Source organism: Syngnathoides biaculeatus, chromosome 13 (genome assembly GCF_019802595.1).
Source record: "Syngnathoides biaculeatus isolate LvHL_M chromosome 13, ASM1980259v1, whole genome shotgun sequence".
Lineage (NCBI taxonomy): Eukaryota > Metazoa > Chordata > Actinopteri > Syngnathiformes > Syngnathidae > Syngnathoides > Syngnathoides biaculeatus.
Genome location: NC_084652.1, coordinates 16,345,585 through 16,368,845, shown reverse-complemented (window position 1 = coordinate 16,368,845; position 23,261 = coordinate 16,345,585). Strand labels below are relative to the sequence as shown.

At 42.5% G+C, this 23,261-nt stretch overlaps 1 protein-coding gene across 1 annotated transcript in view; it reads left to right on the top strand.

Moving 5' to 3' along the window:
• The window catches only part of LOC133511036 (contactin-associated protein-like 4), a 76,647-nt gene extending 56,716 nt beyond the window's left edge, over positions 1–19,931 (top strand). Inside the window, exons 16-24 of the mRNA XM_061839621.1 lie at positions 267–437; positions 4,585–4,803; positions 6,746–6,985; positions 7,454–7,693; positions 8,953–9,086; positions 14,144–14,231; positions 16,307–16,525; positions 16,995–17,057; positions 18,372–19,931. Coding sequence (XP_061695605.1) covers positions 267–437; positions 4,585–4,803; positions 6,746–6,985; positions 7,454–7,693; positions 8,953–9,086; positions 14,144–14,231; positions 16,307–16,525; positions 16,995–17,057; positions 18,372–18,568 — 1,571 coding nt within the window. The 3' untranslated portion in view covers positions 18,569–19,931. The remainder of the gene's footprint in view (positions 1–266; positions 438–4,584; positions 4,804–6,745; positions 6,986–7,453; positions 7,694–8,952; positions 9,087–14,143; positions 14,232–16,306; positions 16,526–16,994; positions 17,058–18,371) is intronic.
• The last annotated feature ends 3,330 nt before the right edge of the window (positions 19,932–23,261 follow it).

Here is a 23,261-nt window from a genome sequence, read left to right as displayed (position 1 = left end):
AACAATAGCTTGGGTCATGGGTGTGCTGGAGCCTAGCCTAACCTAGCAATACACCCCAAACTGAGCTTGTATTGCAGGGTCATGTGCACCAAAAAAAAAAAAAAAAATCCAAGCGTTAGTAAAGAAGTCCATGTGTGTATTTTTTTCTCTCAGTCTTGACGGGAAAAAAAAATCTGTATTTTGTCACTTCATTCATACCCTATAAATCTAGTGCTGTATCATGAAAAGAGCATCAATTCATGATTCAACTCATTTTCTCCCCAAAGAGAATTTCTGGAACGCAGCCTTCTTTGCCACAGAGACGTCCTACCTCCACTTCCCGACGTTCCACAGCAAACTGAGTGCCGACATCTCCTTCCTGTTCAAGACCGGTGCTCCCTCCGGGGTCTTCTTGGAGAACCTGGGCATCAGGGACTTCATACGCATTGAGCTTAGCTGTGAGTTAGCGCCCCAGGTTTTGCTCCATATACTATGATATGTAATAATAGCCAACAGCTTTTTCTTGATTAAACTTGCTGTGCCGTTATTAGTCTCTTTCACGCTGAGATCCTGCAAAAGGGCCTCATTAGAGCCATAACAGGATCGCAGTGTGTCTTTCACATCGTCGATACAGAATACTGGATACTGTACTTACTTAGTTTTTCACTGTGAATTGAGAGCAAACATGAGATATGAGCACTGTATGGTGGTAATAAACTCAACTCACCTCTCAACAAGCAGAGATTGAAAAATAAAAAAAAGAGGCTTCAAGCTCTTTATTGCCACCCCCAGTGCAGGTTTACTGTCAAACTAAACATGAAACAAAGGCAATTACATGTGTATTTGAATCAACATAACTTTGCCTTAAATTAGCTTAATTCCTTCATGCTAGCACATAATGGTACATGCTAAAGATGGACTAATGGATAGCATCTGTGTAGTTGTGTTATAAGATTTTCAGCAATGGTTGCATGAAAATCACTAGTGCAGCAACACATGGAGAGACAAGATAACAATACCTATATTTTCTGTGATAAACTACAATTATAACAGCTTACTGGGTGAATGACAGTTGTTGTGAATCTGTATGAATGAATCGATTGCATTGAACTGCAATGAATTTATCATGGTGGCAAAGAGCGAGTGTGAGTGTTTCGAGTTATATGTGTGGTCACGGGACGAATTAAAAGAAGTACGGGTCCTAACGTTCCATATTTCACTGTCAAGTTGATTTCAAACTGGCAGTCATTTCTGAGAAGTGGAGACCAAATTTGTGGCAGTCGCTGTGGACAAAGGAATGTACTATACAGTGAAGAAAATGAGTATTTGAACACCCTGCTATATTGCATGTTCTCCACCTTAGAAATCGTGGAGGGGTCTGAAATTTTCATCATAGGTGCATGTCCACTGTGAGAGAGATAAAAGATAAAAGAACAATTCAGAAATCACAATGTATGATTTTTTTAAACGATTTGTGTGATACAGCTGCAAATAAGTATTTGAACAGTTGTCTATCAGCTAGAATTCTGACGCTCAAAGACTCATGACTCATTTTCGGCGCCGAGGTGCCTTATCACGGAGCCGAGCCGGGCTGCTTTACGGTGTTATCGTCGCATGCGGCAGAGTGCACCATTGTCGGCAGCGCTGATATTTGTTTGGCACAGTTTTTACGTCGGATGCCCTTCCTGACGCAACCCTCTGCATTTATCCGGGCTTGGGACCGGCCTACAGATTGCACTGGTTTGTGCCCCCATAGGGCTGCATTTTCTACAAACCTGGTGAACAACTACAGGAAACTTTTGACCTCTGTAATTGCAAAAAAGGCTATTGTACCAAATTTTAACATTGTTTTTTTTTTTTTTGTGTTCAAATACTTATTTGCAGCTGTATCGCACAAAAAAATCGTTTAAAAAAAATCATACATTGTGATTTCTGGATTTTTCTTTTTAGATTCTCTCTCTCACAGTGGACATGCACCAACGATGAGAATTTCAGACCCCTCCATGATTTCTATGTGGGAGAACTTGCAATATAGCAGGGTGTTCAAATACCTTTTTTCTTCACTGTATTATGAAGTTGCAATATCAACTCATATTTTATATATTGTTGTCGGGTGGAATCCCCACACCTCCGAAATGATAGCCTTTCTATACCTTATATTACTGTCATATATCATTCCACTATCATATAAATAAGGGTTATCTCACAAGAACAACAGCTAACGCCCCAAAATTATGTTCAATCACTAATTGACTGTGCTGAAAAATTTGTGATTTATTAGGGCGTCATCAATTCAAATGATACAAACACGGCAAGACCCTCGGCACGGGTCATCGGATGTTATGACAGCTATCTGTGTCCATGACCCTGTAGGCCTTTGTGGTGCATTCAATACAAAATTGACCAGACAAAACCCAACCATATATGCGGAAATGAAGCTGCACAGCATGAACCCATGTGGCCATTATGTGGCTGATGTGGCAAACGTTTTGGTCCATAAAATCATAAATACCAGGCCTATTGTCCAGATATTTTCAGAGGTGCAAGTTAGGATGTCCACCTAAACTTTGCTGATAACTGGCCACAGTTTTAGGATATTCATAAACGTAGGCCTTTTTGTCGGGATACCGTTATGACAGCCAGCAGAAAACGTCAAAGTCCACATTTGTCACGCAAGGCCACCATGCACCCTACAGAAACACCTTTGTCCTCCACAGAAACTCTATGGAAATTAATCTGCAAGAATAACTCCATACGGGATGATGCGGGTTTTTCATTTTTAATGATCGATTTTTTTTTCAAACAAGATTTCCAACATTTTCAGTATTTCATCATTATTGTCGAAAAAAAAAAAAACACCCTTACTTTTAATATAAGAAAAACTTACAACATAGAATACAGAAAAGTTCTGGGAATTTTTTGTTCACACCTGTGGCTGATATATCCAAAATGTGATTGGGCCAAAATATGTCCGCAAATCAAATATCCCCATTAGAAAATGCATAAAATTACTCCTTTGAGTGTTTTTTCAGGGGATTTTTTTCTGCAGCCATCATTTTGAAGTCCAGAACTATGGAATAAGTTTGAATGTTGTCATTATTAATTTCTTCCTTCAAACTCAGATCTCAAAGCATCTCAGCTGGCAAGGGGCAGGAGGCGGGGTACTCCCTGAACTGGTTGCCAGCCAATCACAGGGCGCATGGAGACAGACAACAGTCGCACCCACAATCACACCTATGGGCGATTTAGAGTGTCCAATGAATGTTGAATGTTTTTGGGATGTTGGAGGAAACCAGAGTGCCCAGAGGAAACCCACGCAGGCAGGTCCGGGATTGAACCCTGGACCTCAGAACTTTGAGGCCAATGCTTGCAGCTGACCACCGTGCCCCCTTTACATTATAATATTACAATATAATATTCCTTCTTAATTTTAACAAAGTAACTCCCACTCCGCTTTCTTCGCCAATATATTGTAAAGAATGACAAGACGAGAAAAAGACCGATTTGACGAGTGTTGTGAAAGGGACTTCTGGGTGTCATTTCCATGTGATTTAGTTTGCATGAGAATGAGACGGTTGTTTACGACGTGAAATTTTGACGAGCCCACACGCTTTTGTTTGTTGCGCCACGACGGTCGACATGGGAGTTGAGGGGACACAAACAGCAGCTAATGCAGGGACGCCCAAGGGAAATCACCAGGTTCCAGCTCAGAATATTGCCGCTCTGCTACCATCGGGGGGTAACTTTGTCACCAGGCACCAATTCGGAGAAACAAAGGGAGTTGGAATATTGTTTCATCTTCTCCTCCCGCTCGCCACGGGCATTCTGCTTGGCCAGTTCTCTACTAAATCTTTCAGTAGGCCGACATGCTCCAGCGGCACTCCGGCATGCGGCGATCCATAACGGGCCCGAGGCAATTATATCAATAGCGCAAATGAAAGTGGTCACACAATATCGAATAGCTTTTTCTTCTTCTTAATCCCTGGAGGCTTGGGCTAGAGCACAGATACCAGTCAATGCTTGCAGAAAAAGACTTCAGTGTCTGGAACAAAATTGAAGTAGTCCTAGGAGTGAACCCTGAGGGACACCGTAGTAATCGGGGGCACAAACATTGGAGAGAGATGAGCTTTCCTTGACTCTTGTTGAAATGTTTACAAAATCACGTACATACTGTGCATTAAAGAAGACAGTCATAATGAAGAAAAATTGCTTGTTAAAAAAAAAATTGTTTATGAAAACTTCTTTAGTTCTTCTATGGTCCAACTCGCTTTTCCTCATAAGGGTCAGAGAGTGCTCGAGCCTAGCTCACCTGACTTTAGCCGAAAGGCAGACTAAAACATGAACTGGTCACCAGTCAGTCACAGAGCCATTGACAGCTGGGATAGGCTTCAGCACTCCCGCAACCCTTGTGAGGATAAGCGGCAAAGAAAATGAATGGGTGGATGGATGGTATGTATGTTAAGTCCATTAGATTTGAATAACATGAGGGGTCTTTGGCGAACATAAAGTAAGACATTTTAGACTAACAAATCAGGACTAACAATGTGTGTTAAGGTTCCAAATAGTTGATTGAAAAAAAATGGTCTCCATGTTGCCCCCGACCAGCTCCCACCCGCGTTCTGTTCTCCTTCGATGTGGGTAACGGTCCTCTGGAGGTTGACGTGAACTCCAGCTCCCCGCTGAACGACGAGCGCTGGCATCGGGTTCGCGTGGAGCGCAACGTGAAAGAAGCCACCCTGCGTTTGGACGCCATGCCCACTGCGAGTCGCCAGGCGCCCACTAATGGACACGTCCACCTGCAGCTCAACAGCCAGCTCTTCATTGGTGAGCCAATCAAAATGTGTGCTCTCCTCACTAAATGGAAATTTTTGGTTCATATCTTTGTTGCGAGCCTTTAGTGTTTAGTAGGTAGTTTAGTGTTTATCATTCACCAGTGTAGCTTTATTAGTTCCTAAAAACATTCACCTTCACAACAAAAATGCTTAAAAAACGCGCAGCATGCTGAACTGAACCAAATCCCGAGGTGGAAATGCAGCATTAGATTTTAGCCCCCTTTGTTGGTCATCTTAGCTTCATTATCTCCCTAACCACAGAACAAATAAGAAAAATGCTCCAGTCAGCATGGCGTGCTAATAAACTTCCCAATGTGATTCATTCTTGTGAGGCTCTTAAAATAATCGTTAATTGAACCACCTAAACCACGGGGCGTCATTAATCAATCCGTCATGTAATTAGCCATTAACGAGCTCCAACAAAATTCCACCAATACAGCCAGCCGTCTGATCGTCTTAGCTGACGCTGTTTGTCCATAACTAGCGCTACAAATCCATTGTTTAGGTTTTATTGTTGTGTAAATCTCTGCATGGATTTTACTCCATCTCCATCGACAAGCCAGCAAACAACAAGTGAGCAGATTGGACCCGAAAGCAGCATGAAATATTGATTTTAGCCACTAATGTGCTAAACGTGTTTACCTGAGCACACTGCTGGATTTGTTTTCTGGAGAGGAAATGAAGTGTAATTATTCACTGCAACCCAGTTTATGTGAGAGTGGGGAAGGTTTAATGTAACAGGAGTCATTTCCTACTGTAAATGCCCCTTAGGTAATTAACCCCCCCCCCAAAAAAAAAATCCACACATCCACCATCCTCATACAGATGTGATTGAAAATACTGTGTTATTCCGTGGCGGACTAATATGCCAGTACATCGGCCTGGAGTAAAGAGAGGAGGATGCTTTTCATGCGGCACAGCTTGAAGCAGGCACTGTATGGAAGTGGAAATTAAAAAGCAATGAAATGAGGGAAATTTAATTTTCATCCTACATTTGTACTCGAGCGGTGTAAGTAAGTTTTACTGTGAAAAGTTATTATTTATTTTTGCCTTATTGTACTCTTCAGTCTTTTAGATATGCTCAATTTATGTTTAAAAACAAAAGAAATTCTCTGTGGGGTGCCGCCGATTCCCTTTAGCCCCCTTACAATGTTTTTTTGGGGTCACCTTTTTCATGCCTTTGGTGTTTGAATGTCTGATCAAATCAATCATAAAAACTGCCTCCTACCAGCTTAAAAACATGCTTTTATCTCAAGTAGACTGTAATGGTCTTCTGACTGGACCCCCCCCCCCCCCCCACAAAAAAAAGAGTGTTAAACAGCTGCAGCTCATTCAGAGTGCTGCAGCTCACGTTCTGACCAAAAGAAAGCGGTCAGAGCATATAACGCCAATCCTAAAGTCCTTGCACTCGCTTCCAGTCAGCTTTAGAATAGATTTGAAAGTTCTGTTACTGGTCTACAAATCACTAAAGGATTTAAGTCCTGAATTCATGAAAGAAATGCTTACGGAATACAAACCCAGTAGAGCTCTGAGATCGACTGACTCAGTTCGATCGCAGAGTCCAAAGCAAAACATGGAGAAGCAGCATTTAGCTAATATGCTGCACACAAATAGAATAAGTTGCCAACAGAGATGAGGTCAGCCCCAAGTGTGAATGTTTTTAAATCCTGGTTGAAAACTCTCCTTTTTTCTCATGCTTTTTAGAACATATCCAATTTTTGATCATATTACTTGCGCTGTATGTGGTTTTAATTGTCTTTTTTTAATATTGTGTTTGTCATTTTTATTGTTTTAGCCCGTTTTAAATGCTTTATCTCTTTGTTTTCAAATGCCTTTAATCATGTAAAGCACAGTGAGTTACCTTGTGTATGAATGCGCTATACAAATAAATTTGCTTTGCTTTGATAAAAAAAATTGCTAATATTCATTTACAGGGGGTACAGCATCTCGCCAGAAAGGTTTTCGCGGTTGCATCCGCTCCCTGCAACTCAACGGCGCCACCCTAGACCTGGAGGAGAGGGCACGCATCACACCCGGCGTCCGACCTGGCTGCCCGGGTCACTGCGATACCTACGGAGTGCTATGCCAGAACCACGGTCGCTGCATGGAGAGGGACAACGGGTTCCACTGCGACTGCAATGAGTCGGCTTACGACGGAGTCTTCTGTCAGACAGGTGAACCTCCTGCGATTGACCCCTCGATTGCAAAGGTAGTGTTTGTCGATCGCGTGACCACGGGACAAAAAATATATATACCAAGTAAGAAGACAAAAACTCATCCACTTTCATACGGAATGCGAGGAGGAGTATTTCAATACTGCGTGTAGGTTGAGCGTGGCTGGGAATTTTGACAATTTGTCAGAAACATGAAACTCTAGTATTAATTAACCTCGTATTTTTGGGGAGAAATTCTGCCCTCTATCCAGTTCTTCTCAGCAACGTAATTTGGTATTGATGTCAATAATGGGGAGACTTTAAAAAAAAAAAGGCTGAAAACGAATACAACACCTGTCATTTTGGTTTGAAATATGGTAACCATTTTAGGATATTTTAGATCATTTCCCACGTTCCTTCAATGATGAACTTTTCCCATATTTGCTACTAAATTTGAAGCATACAGTGGACTGTATATCCTCTCTCCAGATGTGTCGGCCATCTTCAAGCCGACAACATCCATCCGCTACGCCTTCCAGATGGAAGCCACCGAGCGGAGCGGCGGCAACGCCATTGCGAAGCCACCCTCGTCTTCCTCCATCTTGTCCGACGTGAGCCTGAGAGCTGAGAATGTGTCGCTGAGCTTCCAAACCAGCCGGAGTCCTGCACTGCTGCTCTATGTATCTTCGTACCAACGAGAGTACCTGGCACTGCTCATCAACAAGCATGGTGACGAATGTTTTTTTTTTTTTTTGTATTTAAGGGGTAACCCACATGACCTCTAAGTATTCAGTCAACCAGTTGCATGGTGTCCAAGTTTGATGATTTGTAGCTTTTTTTTTTTTTTTAAAGAACCTCAGTTCTTCACCTTTCATTTTCCTCCCAGATGCTTGCCTTAGGGTTAGCCAACCCACCCCAACTTGTCTTATCTTGTCAGCTATGCCCACCGTCTTCACCTGGTAGTGACCCCCCCACAGCACTTCCTCCTACTCTTCCTTTGCTTTGGCAATCCCATCAAGCTCTGTCAGTCACTTGATCCTCCAGCCGCAGTCATTCTGTCAGCCTCTGTTACCTTTTTAATCGCTCCACCTGCGCACGTTATTAGCTTTTTAACCCGGTCCTGGAGGAGAGAAAGTCCACTGGTGTTATTAGCGAGACGTGACCACCGCTTCTCAACAGAAAGGTCACAAAGAAATTCATGTAACTTTGTCACCGTTTTTGCTATATGCACACATTAGGATTGACCGTAAAGGTCTCCTGCCATCTCCTATTTTGTGTCCTGGGATGCTCCTGCGCAGTAGCATAAATACATTTACGACAAAAGCTAACGGGAAAAATACAGATGTCGGTTGATATGTGAGCGGAGCATGTTTGCAAAGTTTGATGACAAGCAACAAACTGCTCATGTTTCCATCATGGCAAAAAACCTTCGCTCTACTAGGTACAATTCCAGTTTGTCTTTTTTAGACCATTGTGTCATAAAATGTTACTGAAATAGCAGTAAACGCTAACATCGGATGCTAAATAGGTTATTAAAATCTTGGTGTGGTTTGTTCAGTGGTGTATTGTTTCATCCATTTGCAGTTTTAAAAATGCCCTCCCATCTCAGCATTGTTCTTTACAAGATCAATTAGCATATTTGAAAGCGGCTTTAAATCGTCGGTGTGAAGGACAAAGAGTTTTTTGTCCACACTATCTTAAACACCTCTGAATGTCTCCCCTCAACGCTGGGATAATATTAGCAAAATTAATTAGCGTTATTGCTCAGCAATGAGTCCTAATCCTCTTAATAAGCAAAGCTTCTTATTGAGATTCAACTTTAGGATAAAAGATGTAACTTTGCAATAATGATAACAGACGCTTGGCAAGATAAAAAATGAGAAAAGCTCTGAATCGAGTGTATGTGTGTGTGTGTGTGTGTGTGTGTGTGTGTGTGTGTGTGTGTGTGTGTGTGTGTGGTGTGTGTGTGTGTGTGTGTGTGTGTGCAGATAAGCTGGAAGTCCGCTACAAGCTCCACAGCAGCAAGGAAGCTGAAGTGTTGAGGAGTCAAGCCAAGGGTTTGGCTGACGGTCGTTTGCATACGGTGGTCGTCAGTAGAGTGATGGATGCTGTGTCTCTGCAGGTAACATAAAACACAACTAAGAGAAAATACAAACATATTTGCTGTGCCCAAAATCCAAATGGTAGCATGTTGATCTCACCAATCGACATAAAATTTGGGGCATACTGTACATCAATCATAACAGGAGGGAAGAAAAAGTCAGAAGAATCCCACGGTTGAAAGTGGGGATGTTTGCCATTTTGGCTCAAAGCAGCATTTTCACACTCAGTTGCACCCCCTGGAAAGTTAACGTCTTTTCACACTGCACTTGGCAAAGCATGTGACGCCCTCGACCTTCCCGCTGATTCTGCCGTGACAGCGAGCGCCGCGTCAATGGAGGCCACGTCTGACACTCAGTCTCACGTCATTGGGTAGAAAAAGGAGCTTTGACACAGTGACGTCCAAAAGCTACTTCAATGACTGAGAGGCTGGCGGAGTGAATTCTGAGTGCTATTGCAACCAAATTGGACTGTAAACGGGGAGGGAGAACTGGAGGAAGGCATAATAATTGCGGTATCTAACTATATCGAGCTTTGGGCCAAACCATCGAAGTCTACTCTCTCTAAACTTGTCTCCAAAACATCCAACTTTGGCTGTCCCTCTAATGAGCTCATTTCTAATTTTATCCAACCTGCTCACTCCGAGCGAGAACCTCAACATCTTCATTTCTGCCACCTCCAGTTCTGCTTCCTGTTGTTTCTTCAGTGCTACCGTCTAATCCGTACATCATGGCCAGCCTCACCACTGTTTTGTAAACTTTGCCCTTCATCCTAGCAAAGACTCTTCTGTCACATAAGACACCAGACACCTTTCGCCAGCTGTTCCAACCTGCTTGGACCCGTTTCTTCACTTCCTTACCACACTCACCATTGCTCTGGATTGTTGACCCTAAATATTTGAAGTCGTCCACCCTCGCTATCTCTTCTCCCTGTAGCCTCACTCTTCCCCCATCCACCTCTCTCATTCACGCACATATATTCTGTTTTACTTTGGCTAATCTTCATTCCTCTCCTTTCCAGTGCATGTCTCCATCTTTCTAATTGTTCCTCTGCATGCTCCCTGCTTTCACTGCATATCACAATATCATGTGTGAACATCATGCTCCAGGGCGATTCCAGTCTAACCTCATCTGTCAGCTTATCCATTACCACTGCAAACAGGAAGGGGCTCAGAGCTGATCCCTGATGCAGTCCCACGTCCACCTTAAATTCCTCTGTCACACCTAAGGCACACCTCACCATTGTTCTGCTGCCATCATACATGTCCTGTACTATTTTAACATACTTCTCTGCCACACCAGACTTCCGCATGCAGTACCACAGTTCCTCTCTTGGTACTCTGTCATAGGTTCCTCTAGATCCACAAAGACACAATGTAGCTCCTTCTGACCTTCTCTGTACTTTTCCACTCGCATCCTCAAGGCAAATAATGCATCTGTGATACTCTTTCTAGGCATGAAACCATACTGTTGCTCGCAGATACTTACTTCTCTCCTGAGTCTAGCCTCCACTACTCTTTCCCATAACTTCATTGTGTGGCTCATCAACTTTATTCCTCTATAGTTCCCACAGCTCTGAACATCGCCTTTGTTCTTAAAAATGGGAACTACAACACTTTTCCTCCATTCTTCAGCCATCTTTTCACCCGCTAGTATTCTGTTGAATAAGTTGGTCAAAAACTCCACAGCCATCTCTCCAAATTGCTTCCATACCTCTACCGGTATGTCATCAGGACCAACTGCCTTTCCATTTTTCATCCTTTGTAGTGCCTTTCTGACTTCCCCCTTTACTAATCATTGCGACTTCCTGGTCCTTCACACTTGCCTCTTCAACTCTTCCCTCTCTCTCATTTTCTTCATTCATCAACTTCTCAAAGTATTCTTTCCATCCATTTAGTACACTACTGGCACCAGTCAACACATTTCCGTCTCTATCCTTAATCACCCTTACCTGCTGCACATCCTTCCCATCTCTGTCCCTCTGTCTGGCCAACCTGTAGAGATCCTTTTCTCCTTCTTTCGTGTCCAACCTGGTGTACATGTCTTCATATGCCTCTTGTTTAGCCGTTGCCACCTCTACCTATCAGAAGACACACCAAGTAGTTCCTTCCAGAATTTCTCTTTCAACTCGAGGTCACATCCTACCTGTGGGGGATAGGCGCTAACCACATTATACATACCACCCTCAATTTCAAATTTTAGTCTCATCACTCGATCTGATACTCTTTCCACCTCCAAGACATTCTTAGCCAGCTCTTCCTTTAAAATAACCCCTACTCCTTTTCTCTTCCCATCTACTCCGTGATAGAATAATTTAAACCCTGCTCCGAAACCTCTAGCCTTACTACCTTTCCACCTGCTCTCTTGGATACACAGTACATCAACCTTTCTCCTAATCATCATGTCAACCAACTCCTGGGCTTTTCCTGTCATAGTTCCAACATTCAAAGTCCCTACACTCAGTTGTAGGCTCTGTGCATTCCTCTTTTTCTTCTGACGTCAGATCCGGTTTTCTCCTCTTCTTTGTCTTCGACCCACAGTAGCTGAATTTCCACCGACGCCCTGCAGGTTAGCAGTGCTGGGGGCGGGCGTTGTTAACCCGGGCCACGACCGATCCGGTATGGGAATCTTTAGATGAACGCTGATATTTGTTTGGCACAGTTTTTACGCCTGATGCCCTTCCTGACGCAACCCTCTGCATTTATCCGGGCTTGGGACCGGCCTACAGATTGCACTGGTTTGTGCCCCCATAGGGCTGCATTACAACCTGAAAATGCACATGGAAGGGATATTCCCATTCCTCTTCTTTTAAATGAGGAAAGGCAGGGCTTTGGTTACCAACAGTGACAAATACAGATTGCAGAGTTGAGGTCCACCGAACGGGGTAGAACCTCCCAACTTGCTTCCAAGCTGTTACGTCACCATTTCCAAAAATGGGACTGCGGCACCCCCCGTTGCCTTCATTGTTGTGCTTTGACACGGGGGGCCATTCCACGCTGAGCAAGTGCAGTGTGAAAAGGCCTTTAGAAAAAAAAAACGTTTCTCAGATTGAAAGGAAATTAGGTCTACATGCTTTTCATTGTAGGACGCTTGAAAAGATTTCAAGCACCTGTGGCTCAAATTGAACAGAAAATCTGTCATTTTGTTTTGGTTCAGCCATTTCGCACTCGGTGACCTCCCTAGAAAATTGGGGGGGGAATGCCCCTGAAACCAGTCAGCCATTTTGGTTTGAAGCAGCACTTGACAGCACACCTGGAAAGTTCAAAAGAAATTCGTCTCTTGACACCAGTTTGGACACAAAACTGAGTGGAAATGTTGATCGAAACGGGAAGAAAAAGTTGACCGTTTTTGTTTGAATTTCATACTCGCTTACAAGAGACTGTATGAATTAAAAAGAAGAAAAAAAGGAAAATCATTCATTACGTCCTCCAAAGAGCCAATTTATCATACCTGCTCTACTTTGTGGCCAAGTTGGCAAACTTGGCTTTATCAACATCCAAGTCTTCTTACATCATTATTAAAATTTCTGCATACCATTTTTCTAGAGTTATGACCTGTAGAAACGACAACCGATCATCATCCAGATGACAAAATTGTATCAGGAGCATGCAAAGAGCCTCTCATGAAATATTCATCCTCTTTTCCGCAACGGATGATGTATTAAGTCATCTCACTGCCTAATTGGCAAAAGATGAAGCCCAACGTGACCTTTTCTCACTCCGGGAGTGTCTTTCCAATGATGTATGCTAGGACATCGGCCATGTCCATGATTATTATTATTATTATTATTATTATTATTATTATTGTAGTTCATGAGTTAAAACAGACACCACTTTAGCATCAGTCCAGTTACAAAATTACAAGTTGGTGTAATTCGGACAGATATTACAGGTCTCCTGATAATGTGCAAATGCTTCTTTGGCCCAGTCTTGACTCCTCTTGTGTTGGGTTAGCTTTAGCCTGGAAGTGTTGAATTATCTTCAGCATAAGCGATGTTACAAGCCCAATTGTTTCGCGTGTTTGCACACACTTCCAAATGGTCCAAAAGTGCTGATCTCAAGACATTGAGCTATGAGTAAAGTTCCAGAAGGAAAAGGTTGCTAAGGCCAGCAGTTTATTTCCATTATTTCCCCCGTTCAGGGCATCTTTTTCTAGGAAACACTTGAACCGTCTGCCTGTCATGAAAGAAGCTCTTGCGGCCGACTCGCCGGCTGGCTGGCTCGCCCGTTTGAAGTAGGAACTTAAAAGATTTCTGACAGGATTTAAGGCTTTAACCCAACAAACGACGTCGGACTTCTGAACAGACAGAGTCTGCGCCGGGCTGCCGGGGGTCATGGAAGTTAAAGCTTCACCGTCTGTCTGATGAGCTTTAACACAGACACGGTTCACTTGGTAAAGTTTTAGTGCAAGATTTCCAAAACAAGAGCTGGAGAAGCTTGTTTTTTGACGTGACGAACAGACTCTCATGTCAAAGTTGAATGCTAAGGAGATGTCGGATGTGTAGATTAGCTTCTGATTACTGGAACGCAAATCTGTTTGGGTTGAGTTTACTACCCACATCAGAAATGGCAACGAATGGCTGCTAATTTTGATTAGTCGCCATAAAACAGGAAACTAATACATCACCCTGAAATTGTCAGAACTAGACCAAAATTAGATGCGCCCACCTGACAGAACGCTAACAAAAGCCAGTTACGGACGCAGAGTCAGGTGACACTTGACGGGCAAATCAAAAGTGCGTAAAATATCAGATTAAGAGCACCTCAGGCCTGAGCAGCCACATGGCCATAAAATGGCAAACGTTTTGCCAGGGGAAACTTTTTTTTTCTCTCCTCCATGGTCCTCATTAAAATCACCTCCAGTGGAGAGGTTTACCGCACTTGATTGAATGCTTTCCATCTGAGCTTCTAATTCCACCGAGGGGCGTTCTCCCGCTCCCACGGCCACCTGCCGGGAGCAATGTATTACTAATCTCTTTCTGAACGTGGCGAGGCCTACAAGTCGTTCTCCTGCCGCTAAATGTTCATGTTTTAATCGTTTCCTTGCTATCAGAAGGCCATATCGTGATCCTCTTTTCCAGGTTGACCAAAGTACCGGAGAAGTCTTCAACTTGTCATCAGATGGCGAATTCGGCGGCATCAGGTCACTTTTGCTGGGCAAAGTGCAAGGTAAGTACAACAAATGGCTGTTAAAAATTCAGGCCCTGAAGTTTAACAAAGCAGGATATGGTAGACATGTCCAGTGTGTCATGGTTAGGGCCCCCACAAAAATGTATCAAGAGCCCATACTGTAAAATGAACAGTAAATCTGGCATTTTGGCTTGAAGTGGCCATTTTGGGCTCATTCTGACAATCTCCAATTTTTTGTTGTTTAAGTTGAGCCCGTTGACGCCAGTTTTGCTTTGCAAATGGTAACTTGGCAGATGTACAACATCTATTAGGAAAAGACCCTCAAAAAGTCTCGAGAACCCATGCCTGAATACAGACAGGAGGGCTGCCATTTTGGTTTGAAGTAGCCATTTTCAGGTTTGGTCATTTCCAGTCTTCTTTTGAGAAACAAATTCCTGAAAATGAAATAATATCACATTACTTTTTTTTTTTAATGGAGCCCCTGAAATTTTTTCACTTGTCAAAGCGGAACACTTTTTGGGCACTTCTATCATGACTAGACTCATAAAAAATTCTCAGGAACCCCAAAACCCATATTGAAGCAAATTTCTGCCATTTTCCATTTGTTCTTTCAAAGACAAACTTGTCTTACATACATTGTCTAATTATGACCAAATTTGAATCCCATATACTAGTCAGATGGATGAGACTAAATTGCCAAATTGTCGTGCTATTTATCCAAGTGTGAGACGCTGCAACGCCTGTGGAGACACTTCAGACAAGGTGATGTCTGGCTTTTTGAGTTGTGTCTTGAAGGGATGGACTGGTTTAACAGGAACCCAGTGAGAAAATCTTTCTGTCAAACAACTCACCTGTTCTGGTCTAATCATCAACATTTACTAGACTCATAGGGCTACAGGGTGCTTTCTGCTTGTGTTTTAACCGATCGTGTCAAATCGACCTTGAGGAAAAGCAACGGGGAAGTGGATTTTCTGTCGTTTCCCGCTGACCCTGTCATCCATCAGAGCCACAAATGGAAGCAGAAATATGGTGGGTGGCTGGGTCGTGGTGGAGGGTTTGGGCCGAGAGCGGCTTTTGCGCCACGTTGTGTCGCTTACGCACAAGAATGATGACAAATGGGGTCTTGTCAACCCCTGCCGTTTGGCAAACCATCATTCGTTAAATAATATGTAGAAAGTAACTAAACGCAAATTTAGAAGAATGAAACAAAAAGCTTTAGTACAGGAAATAACACAATAATGAGAGAAAAGAATAACAAAAATGCAAAAAAAAAAAAAAGTCCTGAAGATACCGGAAATTAGTAAGAATACAAGACAGTAGTTGTAATAATCTTTTTTTTTAAATATGCAAAGTGGAAAAAAAGGACAAAGAAATAAGAACAAATGAAACCAATTATAAGAATATTAGAAAGATGAGGGGGAACTGTGGTGCAGCTGTGAAGCTTTGGCCTCACAGTTCTGAGGTCCAGATTCAATCCTCCCTGTGTGGAGTTCCTCCCCGTGCCTGGGTGGGTTTCCTCTGGGCACCCCTGGTTTTCTCCCACATCCCAAAAACATGCAACATGAAAACAAAGTAGCAAGAATATTCAAAAATTTAAGAATTAGGAATAATTCTTCAGAATAAGAGTAAAAATATGTAGCAATACTACAAGAAGAAAAATTGTAAGAAACCAGAAAGTGTTACATGAATAATTTGTAAATTTGCAAGAATAGGAGACCAAAAAAAAATCAACAAAATATGAGAAAAAAGTGATGTTACAAGAAAAACATCACAAGAACAGAAGAAAAACTTACAAGAATTTGTGAAACATTTAGAAGGCTAGGAGAAAAAAAGTCAGAAGAAGAGTAGAAAATAGAAGGTAGAATACGAGAGGAGGAGAAAAAAGTTGAAAAAATAAGTCGTATGAACGCAGGACAAATTCACAATAGTGTATTTCAAAAATGTCTTATGAATAGGATAAAAAAAAGGTCAATAAATTAGGGGCAAAAAAGTTTTGGGATTTTTTTCATTTTTTATATTATCACATCTACTTAACTGTTCGCTAATATGAATCAAGAATTGGTGGAGATTTTCTGACTCGATTCTCACCTCGGTTGTCTTCTCATTCCCTTCAGAGTCCGACGATGTGGATCCTGATCTAGCGAGCTTGTCCACACTGGGATTCAGTGGCTGTCTGGCGGGGGTTCGCTTCAATTCCATCAGCCCCCTCAAGGAGGCGCTGCTCCGGCCGCACGATGGAGGAGTGGACGTGATCGGGCCGCTGGTGCGCTCTAACTGTGGCTCACCTGGGGCGTCCAATGGCGACATCACGCACAACACGCCACACCTGTCAGGTAGCGAACCAATATTGCCCACGTTTGCCATGTTGGCGGATTAAAATTGAAAACTCAAAAAAGCTTCCTCAAAAAAGTGTTAATAGTTTAGTTTTCTCCTCAATTTTTGAAATGTAAGCAAATCTTTTATTGTAATTGACTGCTTTTATACTCACATCTTGCTGATGAAAAAGTGCTTAGAATGATAATTCGAGAAGGGGGCCAAATAGTTTTTTCACGGAGCTGTAGACAAAAATACAATAGGAGGATAGATGGATGGTTGGAGGGTCGGATGACTAGATATCACCTAATTATTTCCGCTGCTCTGAGTGTTCCGCCCGTGTCCCTGTTATCTGTCTAATTAATCTGTTTATTTTCCACCTGGTGGTGTCGTGCCTCATCAGACATCTGTGTTACGTCGCCTGCTTTGCCCTAACTTTTGCTTCTTCTTTTCTTTCCTCCTTTTCCCGTCTTCCTTGGCTGCATGTAGACCCGTCCGGTTCTGGCCAGCCTTTAGTCAATGCCATGCGGACAGACTCTGCACTCATTGGAGGTACCTAACTTATTCATTGCTTCTCTTTATTATATATAAAAGTATTTTTGTTTACATTAGTCTTATACTTTAGCATTTTTAAATGGTGAGCCAAAAACATTGTAGAGTGTCTGTATGTTGCTATAGAGAATTGATGGGGCTCCATCATATCTGCCCCATAGCTGGGAAAAAAAAATCACTGTATGAAATGCGTAAAAATAAAAGCTTCCTCATGCAGTGGGCCACTGCCCCAAATCCAGTCACAACCAGAAGCGTCTAGTAATTCCACACATTTATGTATGCTACAGCTTTTCACACTTTGTTTTCTTTACACCTGGTTTCATCCTAATACTCCTTCATGCCCACTTGTTGCTAGGCAAAATATGTAAATGGGGCTTGATCATAACTGCCCCTCAAGCCAATGAAAAAATGTGACTTTTTATTCACTTGTCTCTGTTAATAAATAAATAATGGTAATAATCGGGTATCGGATGAGAATGAGCACCTCCAAATCTGAGACCATGGTCCTCAGTCAGAAAAGGGTGGCGTGCCCTGTACAGGTCAGGGATGACATCCTGCCCCAAGTGGCTGAGTTCAAGTATCTTGGGGTCTTGTTCACGAGTGAGGGAAGAATGGAGCGGGACATCGACAGATGGATCGGTGGAGCGTCTGCAGTGATGCAGACTTTGTATTGGTCCGTTGTGGTAAAGAGGGGGCTAAGTCGAAAGGCAAAGCTCTTAATTTACCAGTCGGTCTACCTTCCTACCCTCATCTATGGGGATGAGCTGTGGGTCGTCGTACGAACAAGATCCCGGATACAAGTGGCCGAAATGAGTTTCCTCCGCAGGGTGTCTAGTCTCCCTTAGAGATGGGATGAGAAGCTCGGTCATCAGGAAGGGGCTCAGTGTCAAGCCGCTGCTCTTCCGCGTTGAGAGGAGACAGGTGAGGTGGCTGGGCCATCTGATGCTGCTGCCTTCCGGACGCCTCCCTGGTGAGGTGTTTCGGGGATGTCCCACCGGAAAGATACCCGGAGGATGACCCAGGACACGCTGGAGACTATTTCTCTCGGCTGGCTTGGGAGCACCTCAGGATTCCCCCGGAAGAGCTGGAAGAAGTGGCTTGGGAAAGGGAACTCTGGGTAGCCCTGCTGAAGCTACTTCCCCTGCGACCCAACACGGAAAAGCGGTAGATAATGGATGGATGGATGGATGGATGGATCTGGTGTTTCTCAAAACAGCCTCTTGATATGCTTATTTTATGTAAGGATGTTAAAAGATTTTTTTAAAAATGTTTTCTGGTGTTTACGCCAAGCATATTTGTCGCTCTTCTTGGCAGGCTTGATCGCGGTGATTATCTTCGTGACGTTGGCCGGCCTGGCTGTGGTCGCCAAATTCGTGTACCGGCGGAAGGAAACATACCAGAACCAGGAAGTGAAAGGCAGCCAGCAGGATGCAAGCCAAGACTTAGCCTTCGAATGCCAGACGGACTCCCACAATGCTTTGGGGCAGAGCCCAAAGGAGTATTTCATCTGAGAGCGAGGGAAGCCCGTCGGATGTGCTTGGTCACACGTATAAATAGTTGTACATGTGTAAATATTCAACAATGTCAACAGTGGCTGTGTGTCTTTGTACAATTTTCTGGACAATTTTGAAATGATCTTTCAGTTTTTCAAATGGAGAATGCTGACAAAACATCACGAGCCAGAAGAGTCCAGCATGTCCACAAGTTACATGGGTATCGCAGGGTTAAGGTACGTGCCAAAGCGACCGCTTGCAGGTTGGGTTAGGTTCGGTTCGGCCATTTTAAGGCCATTTTAAAGCCATTTTAGTCAATCAAACCCGAAAAAAGTCGCATGGAAAACGTAGAAATGGATGAAGGATCTGGATAAAGGTGCGCAAGTAGAAATGTATTTTCTCGATTATGGTGATGAATAGCAACGATACCGCTAGAAAAAAAATGCCAACGCTTTAATAAAATGCACATTTCAGCCTGGGGGTGTCCGCGATTAGTCTTAAATGTGAGCTTTTTCACAAAACTTATTTTTGCTCGAGATCAAATGTCAGATCGTGTCATCTGTGGAAAAGAGAATCTGTATAAAGCCCCACGTATACAAATGTACAATAACAATACGATGCAGTATTGTATAAGCATTTATTTTTACTCTTGGTGAGTTTTCTCACTTCAAATTTTTCTTTTAAACTGCTACCAAATGTCAGCTCATGTTGTACTCTGTGTGGAAAAGACAATCACAGCCATGTTGTGTGGGAGAAAATGCGATTTTCACATATCAGCTGGTAGTGAATTAAAATCAGTTGACCCAAATCCAACACGGAATGTGATCTTTACAAAACAGTAAAAAAAAAAAAAAAAAAAAAAAAAACGCATCAAGCCACCTTTCAAACACCACCTTCAGTTTTTGAACAATTGTCCGTTGGCTTTATGTCAGGATCTCAATGAAGGTGCACATACAGAAATTGATTTGATCCTTGAGTCCACAAAATAGAAAGTGCTGAGAACAGAAAATTAAAAAAAAAAAATATTCGGGGTTTATATGCTATTATTTTATGAAACAGGGGAGTTTTTTTTCAAAAACCTTCTTGTGAGTGAAATCCAAATGAAATGAGTGAAAAACAGCAGTGGCATCAAAGAAAGATCAAATTACGATCCGAATGCTGCGTTGCAGTCGTCACCAACACTGACATCTAGAGGGGTGGCAGAATCATTTGTATTTTTGTATTAGTATGTATTAAAGTGTGCATACAGGAACGTATTCGAGGTGTTCAAACACAAAAGCCGACAACTGCCGTGGAGACAAAAACACAGCCACGCCTTCAAGCAGACTCTTTCTCATGGCATTGTTCTATGTTGTATTTCTTCACACTGCAAAACCAGACGACTCCCAATGTATGTAAAACTCACTGAAAACAAAGCTTTTAGAAAAGAAACTAAGTGGCATTTCATAACAGTTCGCATCATCTCATTCATATCAGTCATGAGCCTGAGCGTACAGTACCAACGTCACCCCGTTCGTTCTTCAACGGCCACGGCCATAAATTCTCGTTAACTCACTGCGAAGATGACTTTGGTTGCGCTTGAACGTGAGCTTAAAATCAAACTTTCGACTTTGTTTCCTAATTGTATGAATTGGCGCGAGATAAGTGATGTCATGAAACTCATTAGTCAGTTTGTGATCAGGTCTGCAGATTCTCCCAGGAAGCCTTCGCCAATCCTGGCCGCAATCATCTGGTTGGGCAGGATCTTGAGGGTAGCAGCAATGAAGAAGTTTAGAATTAAAAAAAAAAATCCAAGTGCTTTGACACAAAGAATCATGCATGTACGTGAAACAATAAGAACCAATTATCATGTCATATCATGATGCTAACGAGAAACAAAAATGATGACATTGGCACGATCAGTAATCAATGTGATGTCTTCCCCTTTGAAGAGTTAGGGTTAAAGGTCAATTCAAGGGAGGGTTTAGCAGGGGTTAGGGTTCATTCAAGAAACTAATTCTTGTACCCTGACCTATTTTCCATCTTCATTCATAAAGCAGAATACCATTTCATGTGTCATTTTATAGTCAGTGGAACATTTTTGAAGAAAATTATTTTGTTGGAGTTGTTGGGTTTTGCAATGATATTACATTTGAAATCTGTTTGAAAGACTAAGAATAGTAAGTTTCTTTCGGCTTGTCCCTTTCGGGGTCGCCACAGCGTGTCATCTCAGATGAACGCACATATTTGTTTGGCACAATTTTTACGGCGGATGCCCTTCCTGACCCAACCCTTCTCAGGGAGTGGAGGCCCCACTGGAATACGAACCCACAACCCCTGGTTAATACGTTAAATAAAAATTATCTTCAACCAGGATCCAGGAATTAAAATTTTTTTTTTTTTTAATAAAGTCACAGAACTTGGAGAGATCTGCTTTTGCATTTGAACTCTTCATATTTTCGTTTCATTGCAACTACTCAGTGGATTCCGACAATTAAAAAGTAGAAGTGTGTTTCCATCCGGGTGCGCATGTTATTATTTTTCTCAAACTTTTAAGCATTTTTTTTTGATCCAGATGAAATGAATATCAAATAACATACTGTAACTCCCTTCCCCCCCAAAAAAAAAGATCAAAATCCCAACCCACTTCCAACCTCCACGAATCTAGAAGTACTCTGCAAGATAACAAAGAAAAACAAGAGACTGCAGTTTTTTTCATCCATTCTTGTAGCTTCGTCGGAGTTCTGCGCTCAACTGTGTGACATTCAAGCTACGCTGCCGAAAGACATCCAAATGTGGACTGAAGACGGGTGATGACTCACTTTGTTCTTGTGGGCCTACTGAATTATTAATCCCATCAAGGTTTCCAATGGCAGGCAGGAAATCCAAAGCACGTCTGTGAAAGAAACATCTTCATTTCCTCAAAAGAGGGCTTTTTGCTTTTTTTTGTACTTTTTATTTCATGTTTCTCCCGCCTGCTGCGAACGCGTGGCAGCTCGCTAAAAGTCCTCGGAGAGCTTTGGAAGCTTTGAAGCATCTCCAAAGGAGGCCGGCGGCGGCGCTTGTTTTCGAAGCGCCCCTTTTGGCGGCGACGGGAGCGACGTCTCAGTCGCTCATGGATGTAATGAAGACACGTCGCAATGGAGCGAAGCCATCCTGATAGATGGCGCGGCAGCTGTTTGTCAAACAGACGGCAGCAATTTTAATGAGGAAACCATCAACAACTTCAAGGTGCGTCTCTGCATTTCTTCTCGGTGGAGAACTTTTCCCCCTTTTGCTGTGGTTGTGAGTTCTCTTTCTTCCTGCACCTCCATAAGCAAAAACGTACAAAAGAGTCAAAAGTGCTCACCTGGCAGAAGGTCGGCTCAGGCGAGGGAAATTAAAGGAAATGGACAAATGTATTGGGACACTGATCTTGTCTACCAAGTCGTCTTTTTTTCGTCACTTTGCTCAACTTTTAGGTATCCCCAAACTGTCATCCAAACTCTTGCTATTATTTTACCTGGTTTAAGGTGTTGACTTTTTCACTTCCAAAACTGTTGTCCTCATTTTCCTTGACTTCCTGCAGATGCCCCATTCCATTGATCCTGAAGGTTTTCCCCCAACTTTTTTCATCATTTCACATTTTCTCAACTTTTTCCACTTCTTGCAGGTGCCCCAATACTTTTGTCCAATTTCCTCTAAGTGTTCCAATACACATCCACATTTTCTCCACTTTGTCATTTTTCATAGCTGTCTGTAATAACGTCCCAAAATATTCAAAGCATTTTTTCCCTTTTGTGTTTGTTGACACACTGTTTGATGACATTAAAAGATGTTTTATAAATATCCAGGTAATGTCTTTTCCTTTATTGCGACTTAGTTATGGCATTCGCGTAAACTTAACTTTAGATTCCAACACAATCAAACAACAAAATGTGTGTTTGATTCTGTCTGTGTGTGGAATTAATTTAAAAAAATATGTTTTCAAGATTAAAAATAATCACGGCATCACCAAAGGATCAAATTTCTCTTGATGTCGTGAATAATATTGGCATTCATGCATGATGAATTCAAACACTATCAAGAACAAAATGTCCATATTATTCTGCTGACGTGAACACCTTTGCTCACAAAATTAAAGCAGTGCTACCTACTATTCAACACATGTAAATGCATCTGAGGAATAAAATGTGCATCTGGTCCTCGGAGCTTGTGCTAGTTCTCTCAATTGAATATTTAAAATGAAATTGTATAATAATAAACCAAAATATATGTCCTAGGGCAGCACAGTGGTTCAGCTGGAAAGCGTTGGCCTCACAGTTCTGAGGACTTGGGTTCGATCCTGGCCCGCCTGTGTGGAGTTTGCATGTTCTCCTCGTGCTTGCGTGGGTTTCCTCCCACATCCTAAAAACATGCAACATTAATTGGATACTACATTGCCCCGAGGTGTGTTTGTGAGTGTGGCTGTTTCTCTCCATGTGCCTTGCGTTTGGCTGGCAACCAGTTCAAGGTGTACCCCGCCTCCTGCCCGTTGACAGCTGGGATTGGCTCCAGCACTCCCGTGATAATAAGCGGCTAAGAAAATTGATGGATGGATATGTCAAGGTGTCACCTAATATGTGGCATTATTTCTCTAAACACAATTTAATTTTATCAGTTCACATTTAACTATTCTTTTGACACCACTCAATACAATGTTCAGCTTTCACAATCTTTGCCATTGTGAAAATCTCATTTGGTTACCGTGTTT